The 27,322-nt window shown below is 30.9% G+C and overlaps 1 protein-coding gene and 1 long non-coding RNA gene across 2 annotated transcripts in view; one reads left to right on the top strand and one right to left on the bottom strand.

Annotated features, from left to right (window-relative positions):
- The window catches only part of CysRS-m (cysteine--tRNA ligase-like protein, mitochondrial), a 60,487-nt gene that overhangs the window by 4,395 nt on the left and 28,770 nt on the right, over positions 1–27,322 (bottom strand). The window contains exons 9-11 of the mRNA XM_067286678.1: positions 17,438–17,660; positions 13,126–13,276; positions 2,513–2,712 (exon numbers count right to left, since the gene is read on the bottom strand). Of these exons, the coding sequence (XP_067142779.1) occupies positions 2,513–2,712; positions 13,126–13,276; positions 17,438–17,660 (574 nt within the window). The remainder of the gene's footprint in view (positions 1–2,512; positions 2,713–13,125; positions 13,277–17,437; positions 17,661–27,322) is intronic.
- Positions 21,812–24,269, top strand: LOC136988748 (uncharacterized). The gene is made up of 2 exons (XR_010882807.1): positions 21,812–21,933; positions 24,117–24,269. It is a non-coding gene; the product is annotated as an uncharacterized lncRNA (long non-coding RNA).

The following is a 27,322-nucleotide window of genomic DNA, read 5'->3' as shown; positions in this document are numbered from 1 at the left end:
ATAAAATCTCTGTGAAGATCCAGTACCACCAGAATATGCTTAAATTGCCCCATTCCCTAAAATATACAACTTGCTGATCAGCACTTAATTCATTAACTATCATCAGGTTAGACTAACATTGAATTTTTCATTTTTTATTAAAAAATTATTTTTATAGACAATATAAGCATAATTGCTTTTAGAAACTAATTTTTATTCTTCTCACGTTGGTAAAATCTTTAATAACTGCTTTTTAGATTTTTTGCACTTAATTTTTTCCCAAAAATAATGTGCATTTTTTAAATATTGATCACTCCTGAGAAATGTGTTAACTGTTTTAGACAGTAAGGGAGGAAGAGAGGTACTATATTTTTTATATCTACTTTCCATACAATACAACTTAAAAACAATGATATACTATAACTCTCATCACCAAGAATAGACTAACTCACAACTTACAGAATTAATGATAATCTAGAATTTAGTTAATGTTATGCTGAAAAATTCTGCTTTATTTAGGTCACCAAATGCTTTCATTTGTGTAAGTTTTACTTTTTATGCTACAAAACAAATATTTACAAAGCTTGTATTAATACAGACTATTCTGCAATGAAATTAAAATTAAGTTCCACATGAAATGAGTTTACACAGAACTAATAATCACAAAAATTATTCCTAGATATAAGAAATGATTCACCCAATTTCATTTTAAGTATACTGATTCTAATTACTAAACTATACACAATATTTGAAAATACAGTGGAAACTTGCTTAATGAGCACCATGCACAACGAGTATTTCACATAACAAGCAAAACAAATTGTAAAAATTTGCCTTGCTTAACGAGCAATGTTTTGCCTAACAAGTGATGAAGAGAGGGGAAGTCCCGAATTGTGTTCATGCGGCATGCTCCATCAGTCTGTGTTTAGCACTCGTTTCGCTAGCATCTTAGTGTCGCTTGTGATCACATATTTTTCCAAACTTGTGTTCACACATATTACTTATAAACAACAACAACCATAGTTCGTTATATAATAAACGTGCCAAACGATATGCCAAATCTTGGGTCATTAAATTTAATGACCGATTCCAATTTAAATTTTAGAAATGTCTGAATTAAAAATTAACTATTTATAATTATTGAATTTAATATGAGATGGAAACATAACTGCCTACCTCTAGTCAAATTAATTAATTTCTAATATTTAATTATAGCCTTTACATTCCAAAAGATATGCCAAATTCTTGGGTAGTGTTTATCAAACATATTAGCTGTGATTTTTTTTTTGTTTCTGCAAATCGAATCCTCATTCCATGATGGTTCATTCTACACTAGAAGAAAAGATGATGATGATTCATGCTCCTTAACAGTGTATATTGTACAATTTTTTCTGAATAAACGCTATACATAAAACATTTGAGTATTTTTTCGGCGTGGAATGCATTATCATATTTTACATTAATTTCTATGGGAAAAATTGTTTTGCTTATTGAGTGTTTTGCATTATGAGTAGGACTCTGGAATGAATTATGCTCATTAAACAAGGTTCCACTGTAGAGAATTTGATATAGACTAGGTACTTTATTCTTAATAAAGTTAGTCAATGGTATTGAATTAAGTTGTATTTATTCTGATAAATTTGTAAACAAGCACTACTTGTTCTCTCTTGCAATTAAGAATTAACTTTATTGACAAATATTCACATTATTAACTTTGCCACATGATACCTGACAGACATCAAGACCTTTAATTTATTATTACATCATCTCAACTTATGCAACACAGCCAATTCTTCATATTAATATCTTCTAATAATGATAAATGTTTCCAATATTTTCTGTTATTATTATTCTAAATTATGTTAATAAAATATATATTATTTTTTTTATATTGGAAGTCTATTAGACACCTCATAGATACTTATGTTACAATGTCAGTATTTTTTCCAATGATATATGGTTGATAGTATTTTTTATAATAATTTTAATTAATTAATTCAATTATTAAGAATAAAATTTTATAAGCTATCAATTGCAAAAGATGCACAACAAAATTTTAAAATACTATATCACATAATAATGCTTTGTCTATGAGCATTTAAAAACTATACTATTACTGTAAATGTCTATGGTGTATGGTTTTCCAGCACCTTTTGAAAAGTAGCCAATAATCTAGAATTATCCAATAATAATGTGGCATGCTAGTATTTTGCAAATTGGAATTTGTACACATGGCACTAAAGATCCTGGGCAGAAATGGTGGGTGTAAGGTTGCATGTTGCTTTGAAAACAATCTTTGACATCTATATGCCAATAATTATTTGCATAAACAATGAATTCACTAAATGGTTTTTGGAATGGCAAATTCTCTAATATTTTGGGAGAATAGTATATTTCAAAATTTAACTTTAATAACAGAATTTGTATCAGAATTTATACTATTTCAGATTGATTTCTCATTCAATTTTTTCTTTAAAAATTTCAGGTTTTAAAGAAACATCTACCATTTAGTATTTAAAATTAATCAACTTACTTTCAATTTTACACCTGCTATAAAAAGTTCATTTCTAACATCATCACAAGCTTTCATAAGAGGTTCTCTTTCCATACGCTGAAGTTGTATTTGTTCTGATGGAGTTAATTTTTTTATCGTCCATACTGTATCTCCTTTGTCATCTGGTGGTTCTGATGGTGACAATGGCAGTGGTTGTTCAGTATCTGTTATTTCTTTATCTATCAAAACAGATATTTTTATGCTTATTTTATCTACATATTACATGACAATCAGTTATATGAACATTGCAATTTTTAATATTGCTCCAAAATAAAAATAAAAATAAAAAAATATTAATAAATTTATAAAAATATACTCTTCTGTATTATAGAATCAGTATAAAAAATCAGAAAATCAATATCAGAAAAAAGTGTCATATCTGAAATCAATTTGTCTGATTAAACAAGGCCAAATTCAAAATATACTAAACTAGTATAAACATTCAGCATTACTGGGAATTGTAATGTAGATGCTGTAATGGAATAAACTTTTGTTATGGTTAGATAATGGCATGTTGATATATTCTATATAAGCATACCTAGTAATAATATAAGCATAATAAATCTTATTAGATGGCTACATAAAATGGTATTCCCTAAAAATTTCAACAGAAAATAAACAAACAGCAAATTCATAGAAAAAATGATCTTTTACAGTCAAAAGCAGAGCTGAAAAGGATTGGATCATTTAAATCAATTCTAGTGCAAAAATATAGTCTGTGTATTTTGCTTAATTTTACAGTGGTAACTGCTTATTGTGATCACTGGTTAATGTTATCAGCCACTTAATGTAACCAAAACCCCATTTTCCCAAACCAATTCTGTGTTTCCTGTATACAGTGGTACTTTGAACGCCTCTAACTTTGAATGCTTAAAGTTCACACACTTAAATTTGACAAAAATTCACTTAAGAGTTTGAATGATGCTTCAAAGTTCAAACTGTATTTGCATTGAAAAAATGTGCTCAAATCATAAATGCAATCTGTTGTGCATCAAGTCATCTCTCACTCTCGCCCTGTTTTTTTTTTTTACATTCTTATGTTTTCAGTGCTTTTTACACTTTATTTTTCATGTTTGGTTATATGTAATTTTGTGCTATTCATTGATTTTTAACAATTTTTCTCTACAATTTCTCTTTGTCAACAGTTTTTGGGCACCCTGTATGTTTTATATCCTTTGGTTCAAAATTTCCTGGACAGAGCTAAAACACCATATTTGACATGTTTGAAGCTTAGAAACATCTTCCCTGTACACATTAGGAATTTTTTTTTATCATTTGTCTGGCATTACATCCTTTTTGAAACTCTTAAAGCATAATATACCTGATATGCTTTTATCTGAAGACATTTCAACTTGATTTGATTTAAACACAATGAGAAGTAAAAAGTTCAAAATAAGCTTTTAAACAATGAATACTCTCACATTTGTAATATGTTAAATTTCATAACTTAAGTAAGAACACATATCTATGTTAAGTATAACACATATCTATGTTAAGTAATGACAACTGTTAAGAATACAAAAACTTTCTGTTCAACCCAATATAACCTTTACTTATTAACCATGGTATCTGAGAAGTGCATGGAAGCATAGTAAGTGAAAGGGTATAATATCAACAATTGAGATGAAAAAGGAACTTATTTGTGGTATATGTGGCAAATCTGGTGGCCATGTTTAAGATGCCAAAGTCAATGGTGTGTGACCAGTAGATGCAATTTTCATTTTATTATACAGTATTTATGTATTTCATTTATTGTTTTCATGTTTTAATTTATTATTGGAGCATTTAATTGTGCTATTTTTACATTAAATTATGTGTATGTGTGTATGTTTGATGTTTCTACATTTATTGAAATAGGTATTGTTTAGATAGAATGGAAAAGATTTATTCGGGGTTTGAATGGTCTCCTGGAATGAGTTAAATTTGAAATATGAGGTACCACTGCAAAATCTTCCCAATTATTGTGATCAGTCTACTACTTATTGTTATCAGATTAAACTACGACATTTATGATGTTTATAACTGACAAATTATCATTAGTTATACATACTTTTTCAAAAACATTAGTTATTACTTATTTTGGCAGTATTATTTAATAATTATCTTTGCTATTTTTTTAAATAATTGCACTGATTATAAATTTATTATAAAGTGTTCTATGCCAGTTGATGTATCATTAATTGAGAACTGCTGTTCTGTGGCCATTACTCCTGAATAAGATATTTTTAGAACATTGAAAACTTTAAATAAACAAACATTGGAGTTACCATTGTAATACTGTATCTATTTTTATTAATTAAGTAATACCATAAATTTATTTCCCTTAGTTTTATGTAGCTTTGTGATTATAGCTTAATGTATTATTTAATTGATACTGTAAGACAAGAGTTGCCAATTTTTTGTTACTTTGATCCACTTTCATTATATTATAACTAGCTACGATCTACTGTTAGACAAAAATGGTGTCACTACATATCACAAGTTTATGGTAACATCTGTACCAACTACTATTGTACTATTATGATCTACTATTGTATATATAGCATAAGCAAGTATTTATGCATTCTTTCATTTATGACTTAAAATTGAAAGTAATTTAATAGGATTTTTGGTACTCTTTGGTTAACAGAACACTAGTCATTTTTACTACTATTTTTAGTGAAATTGATATTTTATTTCATAATTCATGTTTAAAATTACAATGAAATACTGAACAATTAACAAAGGAATAAACTTACTACAATTATTTTTGTTTTGAGTATGACATCAAGTTTCAGTGTCTACAAAGTTTATACCTGTGGTTTAGTTGCAAATGTCCTTATCCATCTTCTATTTCTAAAATTTTGTAGGCTTTCCAAAAATCAGAAATTATTTCATATAGCATCAATCAATGTTTTAGCTGGACAGTCTCGCACATTGACTAAAAAACACTCTTTCAATTCACGGCTAATTCCACTGAATACCCACTGCTGTGGAAGAACACATCCAACATTTTGCTTTCTGCGTGTAAATCAACTTTCGTACACCTCAATGACTGTTTGCACCACCTAATTTTACAATGATTAAAGCTATTAAAAAATTGGTACGAACATAATGCATATACAGTCAAACCTGTTTTTATGCGGTCTTTTTTTGTGCGATTTTTTATTTGTGCGATGTTTTATTTGTGCGGTATAGTTGTAAAGTACTTATTTTTAGTATCTTAGGAAACTGACTATAATTACGGTCGGTGAAACTTCCGTTAACCTAACGGGTACTTTACGCGGATTCGAGATTAGTTTGCCAGGCCTGGGCTTTTAAGCGTGCACCGAAAGATTAGTAATAATAATGATAAATACCAAGTCAAATCAAAAGTTCAAATATATTTAATTAATAACTAGAACGTACTACGTACAAATGTCAATAAGCCAAACAAAATTTATTAACGAAAATCAACAAGTCAACCCGACAATAAACTCAGCTACTTAGCTTAACTTAATAGTAATTCCCCTTTGAATTTCGACAAATCAAATACTTAGAAACTATGAACAAAATCTCTTACTAATTAAACGTCTATCCGTCACCTCACTATACGAAGAAAACTATTTCCTCAATACTTTCGATATCGTCAAATCGTCAATCGAACTCCTCTTTAGCACCTTGGATCGTCCAATTATCAATCTGGACTTCTATCAGAAAATACTTCGCTTTCGAATCTACCTCGCTCTCACAGTCGCCTCGATTTGGAATTCACCTCTGTTTGGAAATCACCTCTCCTTCTTCGGTTAACGTACGGGTTTTATACTGTGAGGTGACGTCACACTTGAGCTGGGTTACTCCCCTTATTTACATACTTAGTTGCTAACATTAACTTTCTTTTCTGGCAGCTTTAAGTTTCCGACAAAGCTTATAAACCGTTTACAAAATATTTATCATAATTTTCTGGGATGTTTAAGATGGTTTATCAAGTATTTCTCTACTAGTGATTGTGGGGACTCCCCCCTCCATTTTTTTTTCCTGCGGACTGTTACTTCCGCTGGGCAGCGCAAGTGCGCAAGAGTTTTTCCTACGGCGCTTATTTCTCCGTGAGTTGTTTTATCTTCATTTTTCATTACTAACAAGAGAGTGGTGGGGAACCTTCGTCCTAAATAAACATAAACCCCAAACAAAAGATAATAAAACAGAAATAATAATAAAATAAAAATAACGTTCGGACTCAGTTCCTTACATAGTTGGCGACTAGTCTCGTGCGATTTGTCATGTCTCATGTTGACTTATTATAGCTAAATAAACTTATTATAGCATAAATGAACTTATAGTAATATTATTGCATGAATATGCAAAAAATGAAATAATTTATTTTTCAAGTCAACAAAACACCACCTGGACAAAAATATGTAAAACAGACGATAGATGAGACGATGCAGTCAAGTGCTGACATCTGTTGTCAATAAATTGTATTTCGTAAGGTTTTGAGTTATTTTCTATGTGAGACTTTTTTTATGCAGTCCCTATTGACCGCATAAAAAAATATTTTTTTAATTGTGCTGCGAAAACTATTTTTTATAGCCACTCGTGAAGTTTTGTGCAATTTTTTTTATGCGATTTTTTTTTTTAGCGGTCCCTATCCACCGCATAAAAACAGGTTTGACTGTAATCATTCCGATCAACAATCATATGGGATTATTTCCTAACTCACCATGTAGATTTCAATTTCTATGAAAAAACAAATTGCAATTTCTTTGTCATTTGACAATTGCCATATTCTAAAATCTAGTTTAAATCGAATAATAACAAACTGACCAAATAAGCAAGAGACGAGAAAATTAACATTCAGGCGTTAAACTATGTACGAATATTGCTATAAATACTAGCGCTTTCGACGAAACTATTTTCATCTTCATCAGGCAGATAATAACGGTTAAAATCCTTTTTCGAATCAAAAATTTTTGAATTGAACTAACGGCATTAGATCTTTGGAACAAGACCAACGATGGAACTGAGCGTAAAGAAATTTAAACGTGTGTGTGGTGACAAAGCACATGCACTATAAAATACTGAGACATGGAGCTAGAGGCAATGCCGATAGCATACCCATTGTTATACCTCAGATACGTGGACGATATTCTCATAGCTTGGCAGGACACGGAAGAGGATTTCCTTACCCTCAAAAGTTTGCTCATGAAGATTTATTCTACCATTAGCTTTACCTGGGAAAAAGAAAATGAAGGGGTTATTGCGTTTTTAGATCTAAACATCTCCAAATCCCAAGGAGCTTTATCGTACTCCATGTTCCATAAATTCTGCATACCCCCTTTAATCCCTGCTACAGCAATCCAGCCGCAGCATTATATTAATGCAGCTATCGCCCCTTTAATCAGAAGGGCTTTTTTGTTGTCTTCCAATCAAACAGCTGTCAACATTGAACTTAATGCCATTTGCTCAGCATTAAATGCAGTGGGGTACACTAATGCCAAGTAAAGGTACATCTTAAACAAGGTCAAAAGATCACTTTTTCCCGCCATGGCTTTACATGTTCCAAAGGAATGCACAGTAGTCCTTCCCGCATTACCATTCTGTGGCTGAGTCACCAACCGTATTTGCCATGTTTTTAGGCAACGCGCTTTTTCTACCAGTCTCCCCGTGGCCAAATCTTAGGAGGCTACTGTGCAATGACAGGGATGCTACTTCCATACTAGAGAGGTCTGGAGTTTACTCTATTCCAATGGAAAATACTACATCCGGTATTCACACCCACTACGTTTATGCGACAACTAGAATGTTGGCTTGTTGTATTTCCGAACACCAACTTTCCATCAGGGCAGCTAGCAAGAATGGTGTTACAGCACCTATACACCCCACTGTGGGACCAGGTGGTGATGCTCAGGCATTGTAATAACAGGAGCATCGTGTTTATTTGGGAGGCCTTTCTTACCTCTGCACTAAATCCGTGCAACACACCCACACTTGATTTGCCTGCTATGTGGGTCAACTTATATAACAGATTAAGGCCTTGCCTCTAGCACCATGTCTCAGTATTTTATAACGCATGCGCTTCGTCACCATGTGCACATGTTTAAATTTCTTTATGCTCAGTTCCATTGTTGGTCTTGTTTCAAAGCTCTAATGCTGTTAGTTCAATTCAAAAATTTTTGGTTCGAAAAAGGATTTTAACTGTTATTATCTGCCTGACAAAGACGGAAATAGTTTCGTTGAAAGCACTAGTATTTATAGCGATATTCATGCATAGTTTAATGCCTGAATGTTAATTTTCTCATTTCTTGCCTATTCAGTGATTGGCATGAAGCCCACCATTGTTACAATAAACTGACCAAAAGAACAATTACAGCAAACTTTGAATAAAACATTACAGTATCTAACTTTGAGATACATCACTCATACCAAGAAATGTAATTTACATAACCACATGATGTTGAATGACACAACTGTGAGATGCAGAACCATGCAAAGTAGGTTCAAAATAAATAAAAAAACATTATTTTAACTCTCTTATTTAAGAGTTAAAATAATGTTTTTTTATTTATAATATTATTTATTTATTTAAATTATATTTATTTATAATAATATTTTATTTATTTTTATTATCCTAATTTTGAATTTATCACCAAATAACATAAAATAACAAGTTATACATATAATATACAACTAGAAGTTGAAATTTAACTTTTTTAATTATACCAACATGAAAATATACTAATTATTTTCTATATCAAACATGTATTAACAATCATTGTTTAAATTATAATCAACTTTTATAACTTTTATACATACTTAAAGAAAAGGGTAGATTTACATTTTAATTAACTTTATATACAATTTATATCATTAAAAGAGCTCAGCAATTAAACAACTATAATAGAACACCTTAATTTTGCTGAGAAACATATATTTTAATCACAAACGTTTTCAACCTGATTAACAGGTCATCCTCAGGTCTACAAAACGATAATGGAACATAAACGTTCCATGTATAGAATATAAATATTTAAATCAAAATTTAGAACAAGAATTTAAAAAATATACCATAGAAACGGAATAAAACATAAAATTAAAATATATAAGAGAATAAATAAAAATAAAGATAAAGTAAAAAAATTATAACTAATAGTTTTCCAATAACTAATTCTAGCATGAGTTTTCAGTGAACTTTTTAATCATGTATTTCCACGCCAACGACAGGCTCTCAGCATCCCTCGCATTCAAACATCCTTCCCGTAGTCTACTCTTATATATTTCAATCTTCTCTGCTGTCATTGATAAAGTGGGGAAGATACTGGTTTTATAATCGTTGCCTCGTCCCATTTTACTACCGAACCTTGGACTTGCGACATTTGTGATAAAACTGTGGTATTGGATCCTTTTTTTACGTTATACCGATGTTCCTTTAGCCTTACCCCTAAGCTCCTGTTGGTGACGCCGATGTAGTCTTTCTTAACATCCAGCTGGATGTTTTCATAAGGAACTTTATAGACACCTGGTTTTTCTTCTGCGTTTATTCTATCTTTATCATTTCTCAATATCTTATATAAACTTGGGGCCCTTTTTAAAATCATTCTTGCTTGTTTCTTACTAGCCACTTCTTTCATAATACTATTCAAATTACTGTTATACGTAAACTTCAAGCGTCTATTGTGAGCTGTATTTAATCCTTGTTTCTCATTGTTCTTTTCATACTTTTTGAGTAATCCAACTATGGTGCTTTTCCTGTAGCCTAGGGCCTGAGCTATTTGCAATATCCTTTCAATTTCTTTATTTCTGTCACCAATTCTATCACAATACAAATAGGCTCTTCTTATCAACGCTTGAAATGCAGCCATTTTATATCGATATGGATCCATGGACTGCGCTGGTATATATAGTGGGGTGTGAGTAGGCTTAATATATACGCTGGTGGACAAATGATCCCCCATGAACTTGATATTAATGTCTAAGAAGTGCACACTCATGGAACTTTTTTGCTCTAACTTTAATCTAAGCCCATCCTTGTTATTATTGATTTTATTCAAAAAATCATGTATCTTGCTATTGTTTCTCCATAATATAAAAATGTCATCCACATATCTGATGAAATGTATGATATCTTCCTTAAAATATGGGCTTAGATTAAAGTTAGAGCAAAAAAGTTCCATGAGTGTGCACTTCTTAGACATTAATATCAAGTTCATGGGGGATCATTTGTCCACCAGCGTATATATTAAGCCTACTCACACCCCACTATATATACCAGCGCAGTCCATGGATCCATATCGATATAAAATGGCTGCATTTCAAGCGTTGATAAGAAGAGCCTATTTGTATTGTGATAGAATTGGTGACAGAAATAAAGAAATTGAAAGGATATTGCAAATAGCTCAGGCCCTAGGCTACAGGAAAAGCACCATAGTTGGATTACTCAAAAAGTATGAAAAGAACAATGAGAAACAAGGATTAAATACAGCTCACAATAGACGCTTGAAGTTTACGTATAACAGTAATTTGAATAGTATTATGAAAGAAGTGGCTAGTAAGAAACAAGCAAGAATGATTTTAAAAAGGGCCCCAAGTTTATATAAGATATTGAGAAATGATAAAGATAGAATAAACGCAGAAGAAAAACCAGGTGTCTATAAAGTTCCTTATGAAAACATCCAGCTGGATGTTAAGAAAGACTACATCGGCGTCACCAACAGGAGCTTAGGGGTAAGGCTAAAGGAACATCGGTATAACGTAAAAAAAGGATCCAATACCACAGTTTTATCACAAATGTCGCAAGTCCAAGGTTCGGTAGTAAAATGGGACGAGGCAACGATTATAAAACCAGTATCTTCCCCACTTTATCAATGACAGCAGAGAAGATTGAAATATATAAGAGTAGACTACGGGAAGGATGTTTGAATGCGAGGGATGCTGAGAGCCTGTCGTTGGCGTGGAAATACATGATTAAAAAGTTCACTGAAAACTCATGCTAGAATTAGTTATTGGAAAACTATTAGTTATAATTTTTTTACTTTATCTTTATTTTTATTTATTCTCTTATATATTTTAATTTTATGTTTTATTCCGTTTCTATGGTATATTTTTTAAATTCTTGTTCTAAATTTTGATTTAAATATTTATATTCTATACATGGAACGTTTATGTTCCATTATCGTTTTGTAGACCTGAGGATGACCTGTTAATCAGGTTGAAAACGTTTGTGATTAAAATATATGTTTCTCAGCAAAATTAAGGTGTTCTATTATAGTTATATACAATTTAATCTAAATTAAAGCAAATATTAAGATGTAAATGTGAATTGGATTTCGTCGATTGACTGGTATCCCATTAACCAAAGAGTACCGGATTTTTTTAATTTGATAAAAATATGTGTTACAAAATTATGAATAGCAAGTACTGTAACAATCAATCAAAAATTTTTCAAGGTTGATTTGTCTATTGCAATCAACTGATTGACCACTCCTTCTGTAATCAACACATGCCCCAAAACATTGGTTGTCCTTCAAGATGGCAGCTACAGAATATTGTTAACAGCAGAACCAATGTGATCACAATATGCAGTGACCACTATATTTAAAAAATTCCATGTCCCATTCTCAAACCCATGATTATTCTACTAATATTCACCATGATGACAATTGCTATAGATTTGTTAAAATTTATCAAATACATTCAATTAACTCCTTATTTAATCAGTTTAAATCTAATTAGTTTTTAAACTAACCATATAAACAGTATTTTTCAAAAAAAATAATAGTAATAAATAAATAAATCTGATTTCATCTTTGAAATAGCTGACAGCTTACAATCAATAATGGAACAATCTGTGGGACACTAATGTTCTAATTTTAGTGTAATATAGAAAATACATTTGCTGTTTTTGATTAATTTTTGTAAAAATTAATTTATTAATGATTTTAATTTTTTTAACTGATCAGAGTAATGGTAACCAATAGAAATCACTCTTAACTTTTAATGTTCTATGAAATAGGGAATATTTGATAGTGACAAACAGCTTGCAGTCATAGTAGATGCAATTTATAAATACATACTTTTTAAATATAACATTATTATTTATTTAGAATAGAATTATTTATTTTAAATTATCATCATCAATAAAGTTATAGTCTTTCAACAAATAACCATATAAGTAAAATCTAAAATCTGAAATTTCTGTAACATATTAATTAAGCAGAAACTTTATATTGTTTGTTAAACACACTTACATTTAAATTACAAATATCTAATTTTTGAAACATTACTTAAATTAATAAGTAATCAATTTAAACTTTAAATCAAAAATTTTTTTTAACAAATTACTTGTATCTGTCTTCATAACTTAATTATTAGACTCATTATTTGGTAATCAAAAATACAAAATATAATTAAATGAACAAAACCAGGTGTTTAACATATAAAAGAAAATTAAAAAAAACATTTAAAATATTCCAAACTAGAAAAGGCTAGATTTAATTTTTAAATGAAATTTACAAATAAAAACATTTGATCTATACTAAACTTCACTTTCATTGACTTTTATATTGTTTTAAAATAAAGTAGTTCATTCCCTAAATGTATTTTCCTCAAAAATAATAATAAAGCATTAAGAAACTTACTATTTATTTCCTGACTATATGCTTTATACTGAGGCTGTGCACTTTCACCAGTAGTAAGAGCATAAAGACGAACATTGCTTCTGAATTTAACTAGTGCATCTACAACATGAGAAAGCATTGCTGTTGTTTCATCTGATGAAGTTATTAGTGCCTATTAGATACATGAATTCCATTAATATGTAGTTAAAAATAAATTAAAGTTTTTCACTTATTGAATTTTAAAAATGTATTATTATTTTAATGATAAAAAATTTTGTGAAACTTATGAAAAAAATTAATTAACATATGAAACATTTTAAGTCTGAAATTTATATTTTATGACAACTATTCGATATTCTGATACTGAATATTTATCATTAAATATATGGGCAAGTACAGTGGGTGATCAGTTAACAAACAGTTCAGTTAACGAACATTTTTGCGAAAGATTTTTATGTTCAGACAACAAACATACACCTCACAGAACAAACACAAGAAGAAGCAACATAAAATAATGAATACTGATTGGTCTTCCCTCGTCTTCAGGCAACAATTTGAAACTTTTTGGAGTGTGAGAGACGTTGACATAGACGCTCAAGACGGTATACACTGATCGGATAGTATTTCTCCAAACTTTGAAACTCTCCCTTGTAATTCCAGTCTTTTATTTTTCTGACAGAAACAATTTCTTTTATAGTATTTGCATTACTGTCGGGTGGGCACTCTAAGTTTTGCATCAGGTTTTTATTTTCAAAAGGTGAGAGTATAATAGCAAAGGTAGAGAGTGGGCAAATGATGTCTGATGTTGCTGGGCAGTATGGCTCGAACAGGTCTACAGCAGGTCGCAGTTCAATCTTATCTAAGAAAGATACAGTATAATCAAGAAGACTTGAGCAACTAAAGGAGTAATAAAAGTCACATCTGAGAAATAAAGAACATTGAAGAGCTCGTAATGGAACCTGAAACAGATCTGACGACAGAAGAATGCCAAGAACTCTTGAATGAAGAACGCCAAGAAACTTGGTGAGATATGTTTTCTTCTGAAAAAGAGTATTAATGCCATGTTGTCTAAACATGCGGGAAAAGTGTAGAGAAAACAGACAAGGTATGGTAATGCTGGTTGTACAAGCATAACTTTCCTCCTGTTAGTTAAAGTGGTGTTTGGAAACAGCGTCTTCTTGACTCTGTTGAATACATGTGTGTAATTAGTACATGAGAAACCTGTTGCACGTACCACTAAGTTAATGTTGTTTAATTCACTGTTTATAAGCTCTTGGTCTGCTCCTGCTCCTTTCTCCATTACCTAGCTTGTGCAGACTCCTCTGCAATAACCGAGACAAGTTCTCCATCTTTGAGAAGTCAGGAATTTATGCAATTCCATTGGAAAATTCCATAACGGAGAATAATACGAGATACATTGGGGCCACAGCAAGAATGTTGGCTACCCGCTTGACCGAACACCAGGATGATGTAGCAAAAGGAAGGTGCAACACTGAATTCGCAAGAAGGGTGCGCAACATGAATTATAACCCATTATGGGCCCACTCTGCTATACTCAGGACCTGCAATGACCGAAAGCTCCTCTTTATATGGGAGTCACTATACATAACAATGTTGGAAATGTGCAATGCACCTACTCTGGAACTGCCCAACATATGGATCACCCTATACAAACAGTACCACACATGTGCCGTATTACATCACATTTGTAACATCGTATGTATTTGAAAATCGTAGCGGATTCATATCGAATGTCGTCCAAAAAACTGTTCTATTTAAATTTGTATGTGTTCTTCTCTGTTTTGAACATTCATGTTTGTTATAAATATCTCTTATTCACCTGAAGATGACGGAAATACATTCATTGAAAGCGCTCGGAAGAAAAGTATTTGGTAACACCGCACACAGTGAGTTCTACTTCTTATTGACATTAAACAGATTCTTTAACCCCCACAAACAAAAAAAAACATGACTAATAAAAATGCAAGACTGGTGTATATATGTATTTTTATTATTACATATAAATAAATGTAGTAAGAAAGTATATAATTTTTATTTTTTGGGGTCTCCAGAATGAATTAATCAAATTCCCATAAAAACCTATGATAAATTGATAATCGGTTAACAAACAAAGTCTTGGAACAGATTATGTTCATTAATCATCACCCACTGTATTATCATCAACCAGAAATTAAGCAATTAACAGGAGTAATTAAAAAAAAAATAATACAGTGGTGCTTCATACTTCAAATTTAATTCATTTCAGCAGACCATTCAAACTCTAACCCCTATATTCACCAACACGAGTTAGAATTAGAGTTAAATCTTGAGTTGACCAAACACTGTTTGCTTTACTTTTAGTACATGATGCTCATTGGTTAACTTTTAACTAACTCGTGTTGGTGAATACAGGGGTAAATTGTTCAAACTCTGAATCAATTTTTTCCACTAGAAACAAAATCCAATCCCATACTCTAAACAATAACCATTTTGATAAACTTAAAAACAACAAGCAAATATTTATTGTGACATTGTCACAATGCTGGGCTGCAAATTTTAATCATATTTTAAATTTATTTAATTTAAAATATATTCTCTCTACTTTCAAATTAATAGTGTCTTGCCCCTGTATATCATACTTTTAGCAATTGAGTCATCTTGGTCATCTACGAGGGATGATCAAAAAGTAAGGTTACAAAGCCTGTAGTGAAGTGTACATTTTATTACATACAACCAATACAGCCAACTGATAGTACATACATTAGGTTATTTTTCGACATAGTCTCCATGTCGGCTTAGGCACTGTCACTTTGTGTGATGAGTTTTGAAAATTCCCTCCTGGTAAAAATCCTGTTCTTGCATGTTCAGCCAAGTTGTCGCAAAGTGTTTCACTTCCTTGTCTGAAGCAAATTGTCATCCTGCTAGGTTCTCCTTCAAGAGAGGAAACAGATGAAAGTTGCTTGGAGCAAGGTCCGGGCTGTAGGGAGGGTGGTTGATGATCCTCGTCGGTGATGTTTTCTCTACCAGCCACAAACTTCTGACACCATTCTGCAACATGCTGATGAGACATTACAGTCTCTCCATAATCCTCTACCAGCTGCCAGTGAATTTCAGCCACAGTTACATGTTTTGCCCACAGAAATCAAATAATTGAGTGGATTTCTTTGCGAGACCAGTTTTCCAAACGAGTCACCATTTGTATTTACCTACAACTAGCATCGTAGGTGGCGAGTGGCTGAAACTCTGCACAGTTGCCAACCACATGTATTGAAATTACCACACACTTCTCATTTCTCTATAACAAACGAAACTACAGGAATATCGGCTTTGTAACCTTACTTTTTAATCAACCCTCATATCTAACACCTTTCAATGGAAATTTCTGAATTGAAGTAATGTGACTTCTGGTTTGCATTGGAAGTTCGCATATAGTTAATCGGTTCCTCCTGCCCTAAGGTTTCTATATCTGGTCTTGGCTTTCATCTATCTAACTCTGTCCTTGAGATGAAAGAAGGACATACAGACAGACAAACAACAGTGAGAATTTATAGGTCTAGAATGTTTTCAAATTATAGCCCAACAAATACACATAATTTAAGGTAAAAATAACAGCATTAAATGCCCTAAATAATCAATTAAAACATGAAAACAACAAATAAAATATGTAAATGCTCTATAATAAAATGAAAATTGCATTTGATTGAACACTGTTGACTTTGGCATCTCATTGGCTGCCAGATCCACTACATGTGCTGCTTTCATGCTTCATGATAAGTTCCTTTTTCACCTCAATCACTGATACCATAACATTTCTCTTAGGTTTTATGCTTTCAGACTCTTCTTGTATGCCATGGTTAATAGGTAGGGGTTGTATATATAACCAAACACATCAAAGACTAAACTGAAAAAAGCACTGAAAACATGCAAATGCAATGCAAGAGATGCTTTTGCAGTGAGAGCAAGAAACAACTTGGGTGCAAAACAGCATTTGTGCAGCAAGCCCATTTTTTCACTGCATCCAGTTCAATCAAAGAAGCATTGTTTGAACTCCAGATTGAATTTCTCTCAAATTTAACATTTGAACTCTGGAACATTCAAAGTATGAGGTACCACGTATGATGCTTTAATCATGCTTAATGTTAATTATATAAAATTATTTACCATAATTTTCTGTGTATAACCTGTGGATTACGTGTTTTAAAGTCAATTTGAAAGTAGGTTCAAGCTATGTATTCTAGCAATATTTATAGGTTATCTGTCACTGCAGCTTATACACAGGAAACTATGGTACTATAAAAAAAAATATATATTATTTCTTTAAATAATATTTTACCTTTTTGCTGGTATATTCAATGCCTAAAATATTAAGTATTCTTGCTACAAAAGATGAACAAGCTGAAATTACACCAGGACTTCTAGATCTATACATATTTGATTTATTTACTTTAAGCTGTTTATTAACTTCACTTATTAATTCATTTAGGCAAATTAAAGCTTCTGGACAATTGAAATTGTTACGAAAACTCTTTTCCACAGAATTTCTGGTATTTGCTAAACTATAAAATTAAAATATTAAAATTTCTAATTTTATTATTGGTTTATATTATTATTATTATTATTGTGATTAGTACTTCTAATAATAATTATTTTAGGTTAGTTTTCATTTCACAACTTATAAAAAACTGATTTATGATTTTGATTACAATTAAAGTTAATTTTTAAAAATCATCTATTTCTGAATTTCCAAATGTTAAAAAGATTGAATGATTGAAATTCAAACAAAATGCTTCCAACATAAAGTTCTATTTTATAGTATGTTTAATTCTGAACTAAGTCGTAAGAACTGAAGATGGAGTTAGTAATAATCTTTAAAATGTTCTTCGAATAAGCAAATAAAATTGAATTCCAAGTAAAAGCTGTTTAGAGATAAGAAAATAATGAAACCTGATAAACAATATAAAAGATACAGATATTACTGATAAAGACGTAAATTTCTAATGTAAATTTTTACAAAAGATGTATATATAACAAAAAATGTATATATAAATTAGCAATATTAAAGAAATTAATCTAATGAATTTGATAAAAAGTTGAAACAATATTATATTGCATTATAAAGAATGAAACAATGAAAACCATACTGCAAGAAAATATGAATAATACTTTCAGCATTAATTTTAATTCAAAGATTTTCACTTCAATTCAATTTTCATTCAAAAAATTTGAGAGAAAAATTTTGAATTAAAATTAATGCTGAAAATATTAATATCCTATTAACTACATATCACGTATATCAATGTAAAGATTAAATATTGGTTACTAGTATTAAAATTTATAAATAGAAATAAATATCAAAAGTTAGAAGTAAAACAAACACATGCTTTGAAAGTTCAAACACTTTCATTTAATTTACTCACTCAGAAATATTTTATTTTATTTTCAAGTAGAAGTCATGTAATCAATTAAACAATATTCAAAAGAAACAGAAAAGTAATAAATGTAGCATCATCAGAATTAAACATACAGTTGCTTCATATATTTGTAGCAATAAAACAAACCTTTTCAAACCAGTAGCAGTTTTAATAACAAAAGTTTTCAATTATTTTCAGCAGTCATCTTCATATTCTAAAATTAGAATATAAACAAATTTAAATACAGAATTTTTAACATGTTCAATACAAAATGTTTGAGAAAAGCAGCTTCATATGAATGTAAGAAAAACAAATCATTACTGAGTAGCATAATATTTAACTTTAGAAACATTTTCATTTATTTAACTCAAATTCAATTTAAACAAATTATAAATTTACTACATTATAAAATGTTTAGAATTTTAATTGTTGTTATTAATTTTGAAATTTTAATAGAATTTTGGATATAACAAGTTCTGTAATGAAATATTGTTGCTGATGTTAGGATATAAAAAAAAATCTTAAAAATGTTTCTAAATTTAATTATTTTGGTCTTTTGATAATGAACTGTTTTTTTTAAAAAAAAACTTAAACAGATTTAAATACAATATTTAACAAACATCAATATTTAAAAATTTAACATTAGAAGAAACAAAATGAAAAAAAATGAACCATATGTAAAGATACTTTTGTAGTAAATGTTGATATAGTGTTGTAATAAATAAAATATATTTGAACACATTAAAAACTTCTAAATAAAAAAAAAATACATAATACAAAAAAGGTATCATATGGACAGTCTAAAATCTATTTTTTAAAATAGTGCTAAGAGAATAGAACCTTAAATATTGAACAGTTATTCTGCCCCTCTATTTAAATATGCATTAGAATAGTTCTATTTGTATATCTGTATGCTTTTATCATTTTAATTAAGTATTTGTTTCCATTTTTAAAACATTTATTTCCAAAAAAACTTTTATATAATCTGATTATTTATATAAGAACAATATTATTGTGTCACTTCTAAACTGTACACTTAACTGATGTTTTTGGCTCTAATGAATATTACAATATTACTCTAAGAAAGACCTACAAAATTTTTTATACCCCTATTTTAATTTTGTACTGGCAAATAACTAGATTGAGATCACATAATCTGGATATATAGATTGTTTATGATATGTAGCATTAAATATACAATTATGTTGTATATGTAGAGATACTACCATGTGATACTACCTTGATTGTCTCTATAAATTTAGTATAATTCTGCTAATGAGTAGACAAAATTTATATTTCTATATGTTTACAGTTTGCATTATATTTTATACAATTTTAACCAATCATCAATAGTATTAGAGAAAGATTCATAATTAACTGAAATATTTAAAAAAATATAATTTTATATTAATCATGCATTAAAACAATGTACATAAACCCTTTTACTAATAACCAAGATTATTAGTAAGTAATTTTTCAATTGATAGAATTGCCTATATCATTATTTGTAATATACAAAGATGGATTTTAGTCATTTATAGCATATAAAACTTGATGATGATGATTAGTTGAAAATATAGTTGGTAAAAACTGCCATAACCAGAGCATTATAGAATAAACATAATTCAAAAAGATTTTTAAAAAATAAATGTTTGATACGTTATGTTGCATATTAATGTCTGGTTTTTCATATTAGACAATTAAAACATTGCATATGTGTTTGTGTGTACACATACACACACACAAATTATTTAAATATTCTATAGGAATTATGCTCTTTATTTATTGAATGAGAAGGAGATTCTAATGCACTGTCTATGATGATCTGATAGTCTACATTAGATTATATAGGAAAAAAACATATAAGTACAGTACATAAACTTACATAAAAAGTAATTTTTTGAGAATTCTACATTATATTGTTTTAGACTGATGATTACACAAATAAGATAAGTAATTTTGATATATCTATGAGGTAGCTTCAAAAAGTTTTGAAATTATGCTGGGTTAGTCAATTAAAGGCAACAAAAAAGAGAGCATTTAATGCATTTCTTAGATAAACATGTCAGGAATAGAGAAATGTGTTCAAACAAGTCCATACTCACTACTAAGATAACAACAGTTAACATTCCCTGAAGGTCATGTTAGTGAGATGTCATAAAACAGAGTCTGGTGAAAATGTCTGTGGAAGAACAATGTGCAAATATCAAATTTTGTGTGTTATTGGGGAAAAAAATCCTCTGAGACCTTGAAGATGCTTCAGGATGCCTATGGTGAATCTGCCTTATGAAGCATTCTCAAGTTTATGACTGGCATAAATGCTTTCACGAGGAATGGGAAAGTATCACTGATGATTTGCAAAGTAGTCGTCCATTAATGTCAACATCTGAGGAGAAAGTGTCAGTTGTGTGCAAGATTGTGAGTTTTTGACAGATAGCAGTCAATTGAGCAGATCGCCAAGACACCAGGAATTTTGGTTGGTAGTTGTTATTCCATCCTGCATGATCAATTGAATGTGCACCATGTTTGCCAACACATGGTGCCATGAATGCTCACGATGGACCAGTGAGAAACTTGCAAAACATTGTGTGCAAATCTCATTGAACTGGCTGATAAGAATCCAGAATTTCTTGACAACATTATCATAGGTGGCAAAACCTGGTGTTCCTTGTGTGATCCTCATCCAAAGCGACAGTCCATAAAATGGAAGTCGTCCACATCACTGCGATCCATTAAATTCAAGCAGGACAGGAGTAAGGGAAAGGTCATATTGGAGGTCTTTGACTGCCAGAGGATTGTTCACTACAAATTTATACCCAAGGGTCATGCAGTCAACAAGGAGATGTATGTCAAAAAAGTCCATGCCATTGGGAAAACAACACATGGATGCTTTTCCATGACAATGCTCCTGTGCATCAATCACTGCTGGTGAAGAATTCTCCATACTCTCCGGATCTCACTCCACGCAAGTTCTACCTCTTCCCCCAGTTGAAAAATGCCTTCAAGGAACACCACTTCAAGAATGTGAATGAGATTATACAGTGTGTGACATCTGCACTGCAGGCAAGGCATTGCTGTCATGAAATGACTTCCAAGAATGTTTTCAGCAGCTATACCAGTGTTGGCAAAAGTGTTGGCAAAAGTGGTTGCCAAAGGACAATACTTTGAAAGGACATGTTGCTTGATTTGTCAATTGTACACATATGTTTGAGTAATAAACCAATTCCAGGAACTTTTTGAAGATACCTTGTATTAGTATATATGTTACTGGGAAAGACCGAATATTTAGTTATATTATTATATATTTGATCAATCGCTGGTATATGTCGACAAGCACAGATAAGCTTTGGTGGAGGTTGAAACGACACCCGAGATGCCAATGTTGACAGAGAGGCGACAGTCTGTTGCCAAATCCTTTGTGAGTAGCCAGAGGTAGGACAAGGTCGTACCTCTTTTCCCGGCAACAGTTTGGTGGAAACTGCCAACTTTGTCACTGGATGGTGTTTTTGTGAAGATCCCGTGAAGTGAGGATCGGTTTGTCAGGTTGAGTGGCGGAGGATGAAAAGAGTCATCGGTAAGGTGTCAACAATATCCGAATAAAAGACACCATTATACAGATAAAAAGGAAAAAATTTATTGGATAACAAAACAACAAAAAAACGTTTACAATGACAACAATTGAATATCATTTGAGATTCAACTACCTCTTGATTACAAAGTAAAGTGGCAGAGAGAGAGTTTACACACTTGGTATCACACCTCTTGATTATTCCCACAGATGATCAAATGTCCTTTCCTTTTTGTTGAGGCACATATTTATAAGTTTATGACTAAAATGTCAGAATCACACTTAACAAAGCAAAATTCAATGTTACGGATCCTCAGTAAAGTCTGACTTATCTCTGGTCAGCAGGTTGGTGAGAGACTCCCCAGACGGGGGAGGAATCAGCCTGCGAAAGTTAGTCAGGTGATGGGACCGTTGTCAGAAGTAAAGGTTATTTTAGCAGGTGTAGGGTTAAAAGGTGTTCCCAGAACCATAATAAAGTGAAGAAATCAGAGGCAGTTGTAAACTTATGTTGTGTAATATTATAAATTTCTATAGCTGTTGATGAGATATTTGATCTTCCTTTCCAGCAATGTTATTTTTAATGGTTGGGTGATGAATTTAGTTAAGATATGTTGAAAGTTTATTAGGGAAAGGAAAAATTTTGTTTTACACTCAATTCGGATCTCACACCTTTGTTCTGCTGTGATTGAAATCACGTGATATCTATTTGTTATACTCTTGAACACCGCTGTTTGTCAGTCTTATGCAAAGTTTGCTGGTGCGTGCAACATTTTCTTAAATTTTATTTTTTCATCCAATACCCTAATTTATATTGAATGAATACTGCAGTGAACCAAGAACTTTTTTTTGAAAAGTCACATGCACTAATTGCAAGTAAATAAGAAGACAATTGTTTTTATTTTTCTCAAGAAAAGTACTCTAAAATACTTTCTGAAGTGATTTCTGCTAAAACTAAGTGCAGCACACCTTTGGATTACAGACAATTAAAACATTTTGATGTTTTAAAAATTAATGATGAAGAGAAATTAATTGTACCACTAAAACCAGGAGAAATGAATATACAGTATTATGTTACCAATGATTAATTTTTCAGCATACTATCTGAAACTCACAGCAGAACAGGCCATGGAGGAAGAACATGTATGCTTAAAAACTGCAACTTAAATACAAAAAATATTACATACGAAGTTGTAATGTTGTATTTAAATTTATGTAAACAATGTCAAATGAAACATAGTGCACCTAAAAAAATGTATAGTTGTAAAACCAATGGTCAGTTTAGAATTAAACTCAAGATGTCAAGTCAATCTGATAGACCTGCAGTCACACAGGGATGGCGAATATAAGTTCATAATGGTGTATCAAGATCATTTAACAAAATTTGTTCAGCTACAACCTTTGAAAACTAAGACAGCTGAAGAAGTAGCATATCACCTTCAAATATTTTTAACAGTTGGTGCCCCAGCTATATTGCATTCAGATAATGGTAGGGAATTCTGTAATCAAGTCATATCCGAACTATGCACTATGTGGAAAGATGTTAAGATAGTTCATGGAAAGCCTCGTCATAGTCAAACACAAGACTCAGTTGAAAGGACCAATCAGGATATACAGAATATGTTAACTGTATGGATGAACGATAACAATACAAATAAATGGTCAGACGGTTTGCCCTTTGTACAATTTGCCAAGAACGCTATATATCATGAAGGAATACGCCAAAGTCCTTATGAAGCCATGTTTGGCATTAAACCAAAAAGAGGCATAGCATCGTCATCTTTGCCTGGCAAACAAATCACAAATATTGAAACTGGAGAACAGCTCAAAGAAATTGTTAATACTTTTGAAGAAAATTTGAGCAGTGGCCATAACGAATACCACATTCCAAAGGAAAATATTGAAGAGGAGCTGCAACCCACCACATCTTCATATCAAGCCCTGACTGAACAACACGAAGTTATTTCTATAAAAAGAACGGCTGCGAAAGAGAATCTTCTACTGCAAGCAACAAAAATTTTACGAACCTCAAAAAGAAAATTTCCTTCTGCTTGAATTGGTGATACCATACGAATACAAGTCCCTGATGTCGACAATGGCCGTACAGATGCCCGAAATGTGTTGGCAGTTGTTGTTGGAATAGAAGACGCCAACTTTTATAAATTAGCAAACAAAAATGGTATCCTCAAGCAGCTTTATACCTGTAATCAGTTCGTAATTTGTAAAGAAAAGTTACTTTCCATAAATGAGATCTCTTCTCAGAAATGTCGCTGAGAAAAGCAGCTGCAGCTAATTCGAAAAGTGGAGAGCAAGGCTATACATGCTGTCATTGCAAAAGAAGTGTTCCACAAATAAATGTAGTTGTAAAAGCAAGAGACTCTTGTGCAATTCAAAGTGCCATAACAGTTTAAGTTGTTGCAATAAATAAGATTATATAATGTTAATCACATAATTTATGTGTAAATTTATTATTGCAATGATTTAGAATGTACTGTTCGTTTTAGGTTCAACAGTTTATTTACATGTGCTGTTACTTAAGCTTTCTCCTATTTTGACATATTAAAAAGTTGCATTTTTGTCTTAACATAATAAAAATATTTTTACAATAATACCTCGACTTACGCTACCCCCAACTAATGTGAACCCGGAGTTACGCAATTTTTAAATTTCGTCAATTTGTCTTTTGTTTGAGCGCCACGCAACTCTTGATTACTCACTCCCCCACACTATTGTTCAGCTTACATGTTCAGACGTGTTGTGCGGAATCAACGAAAAGCTACAATTTATTTTGCGTTATTTATTTCTGTGTTTGTTATATCTACGGAGACTTGAGAGACTCTACTATGTCAACCAAACGAAGTAGATTTGATTCTTTTGCAACAAACAAGAAAATAAAAACTTTATCTTTGGAATGTAAAGTTAACATTATTAAAGACTTCTATACAAAAATGAAAAGGGGTTACAAATTTTAGAAAATACCGACTCCAACAAAGAGTGCATTTCTTCTACAAAACGAGAAATAAAAAAATTATTAGCATGCTACCAGGAAATTTTGCAGGAGAAAAAAAATCTCTGAGCTGTCAGACAAATTTCTTAATTTTATGAAGCCTTCTATATCAAAATGACTTCAGTTTACGATTTTAATAGATAATACATATGTATAACAAATTATATTAAGATTTTATTAAACATTTCTTTCTAAATTTGTTTTCTTTAGTCTCTGGCCCCAATTAAAAAGAATTTGTATGTATTTATATGCGAAATTATACCCTGACTTATGTGAATTCGACTCACGCAGTTATCGCTCAGTCCCACCTATCACGTAAGTTCGGGGTATTACTGTATTCAACATTCACCACCAGTGCATGCTGAATGCCAACAGTTGCCTGTGTAAGTGAGAAATAAAGATATTTAGCAAATATTTCGTACATACACGAAACAATTGTGTGAATGCTGACATTCACCGGAGAATGTGGACATTAGCCAGATATCAGTCATTCACAGTAACACAGTAACACACACATATATATATATATATACACACACACAAATGTATACTTTTCATTACTTAAAACAGTAATATATATATTGTAAAAGTAAATTCTAAGAATCCAGGATAAAATATATTTTAAAATTATCAAAGACTACATAAAAATAAAAATTTGATGTCTTCAAACATCCTTTACAACCACAGGAACACACAATTAACATGAACAGAATTTATCTTTATTTTGAGGTTCTTCCCTGCAGATATGTAAATTGATTAAAAGTCTCTCTGGCTCCAGATTCTTGTAAAAATATTTCTTTTAAATTCTAAAAATCTAAGCAGGGAAGAGCCTCAAAATAAAGGTAAATTCTGTTCATGTTAGTTGTGTGTTCCTGTGGTTGTAAAGGATGTGTTTGAAGACATCAAATTTTTATTTGTAATGATTAGTAATTACCGTAAATGAAAGTTTTTTAGTGAAAAGTATAATAGTGTCAACAATAAAGTATCTGAAATTAATTCCACATTTCTTCTTTCTTCATTAAAACAATTGAATTATTTTTCTTGGTTCTTATATCAATCATGTTTTCTGTTTAAATACAGTTCTGATATCTCACCTTTAATATAATTCTCATATTATCAATATATATATGTCACCGGCAATACCCGATTTTACACCATACTAGTTTTGCCTAAGCCAAACTAGTTTGGCGTAAGCATGTCAGGCCAAACTAGTTTAAAATTATTATTCAAGTATATTAATGGTTAAAATAAAATTAAAAGGCAATCAATTAGATGAATAATATTTATTCAAACATGGTCTACTTAATTATAAAAAACGGGGTTAATGTTACCCTAGGTATCAAAGGTGGTGGTTCGTCTTCGAGTCTAGCAATCAGAAGACATGGAACTGTGGGAATGTGCATTCTAACCTAACCTAACCTATTCTAATAAATTACCATAATTATTAGCAACCAAATTATTAGAATAGGTTAGGTTAGGTTAGAACGTGCATCCCCAGACAGGGAACTGTGGGGACGCGTGTTCTAACCTAACCTAACCTATTCTAATAAATTATCATAATTATTAAGTAGACTATGTTTGAATAAATAAATATTGTTCATCTAATTGATTGCCTTTTAATTTTATTTTAACCATTAATATACTTGAATAATAATTCTAAATTAGTTTGGCCTGACATGCTTATGCCAAACTAGTTTAGCCTAGGAAAAACTAGTATGGTGTAAAATCGGGTTTTGCCGGTAACATATATTGAAATAATTCTGTCTTAAAAAATTTATTCACAGCAGAGAAACAAGGACAATTACATTATCAAAAATTATACTATAATAGAAGAAATTCTTTGCCTTGTTCATGGAATCAAATGTTACCTTCTGATAATTCTAATTGATCTCAGATTCACTTGAGCATAACTGCTAGTTTGAAAAGATGTTTTATTGCTATCATCTTCAGGAACAATAACTCAAATTGCTAAAAATAAAACATATTTAAAATACAAAGTGTTTCATAATTAAACTCTAGGAGTGAATTTAAAGGAAATCATATATTGGAAAGAAAAACCAGATTTGATATTTTTCAAAGTAATTTTTTGAAAAGACTCACATATTTACATTCATTCACTTATTTCACTATTTTAAGAATTATTTCAAATCAAATCAATTAATATTTATCTTTGTCATACACAAAGCCAAATATTGCTTTATTGAGAATAGAATACAAAAGAGCTAAACAAGCTCT

Source organism: Centruroides vittatus, unplaced genomic scaffold (genome assembly GCF_030686945.1).
Source record: "Centruroides vittatus isolate TY-2023 unplaced genomic scaffold, ASM3068694v2 scaffold_386, whole genome shotgun sequence".
NCBI lineage: Eukaryota > Metazoa > Arthropoda > Arachnida > Scorpiones > Buthidae > Centruroides > Centruroides vittatus.
The sequence above is the reverse complement of the archived record's forward strand: the minus strand, read 5'-3'. Positions and strand labels throughout refer to the sequence as shown.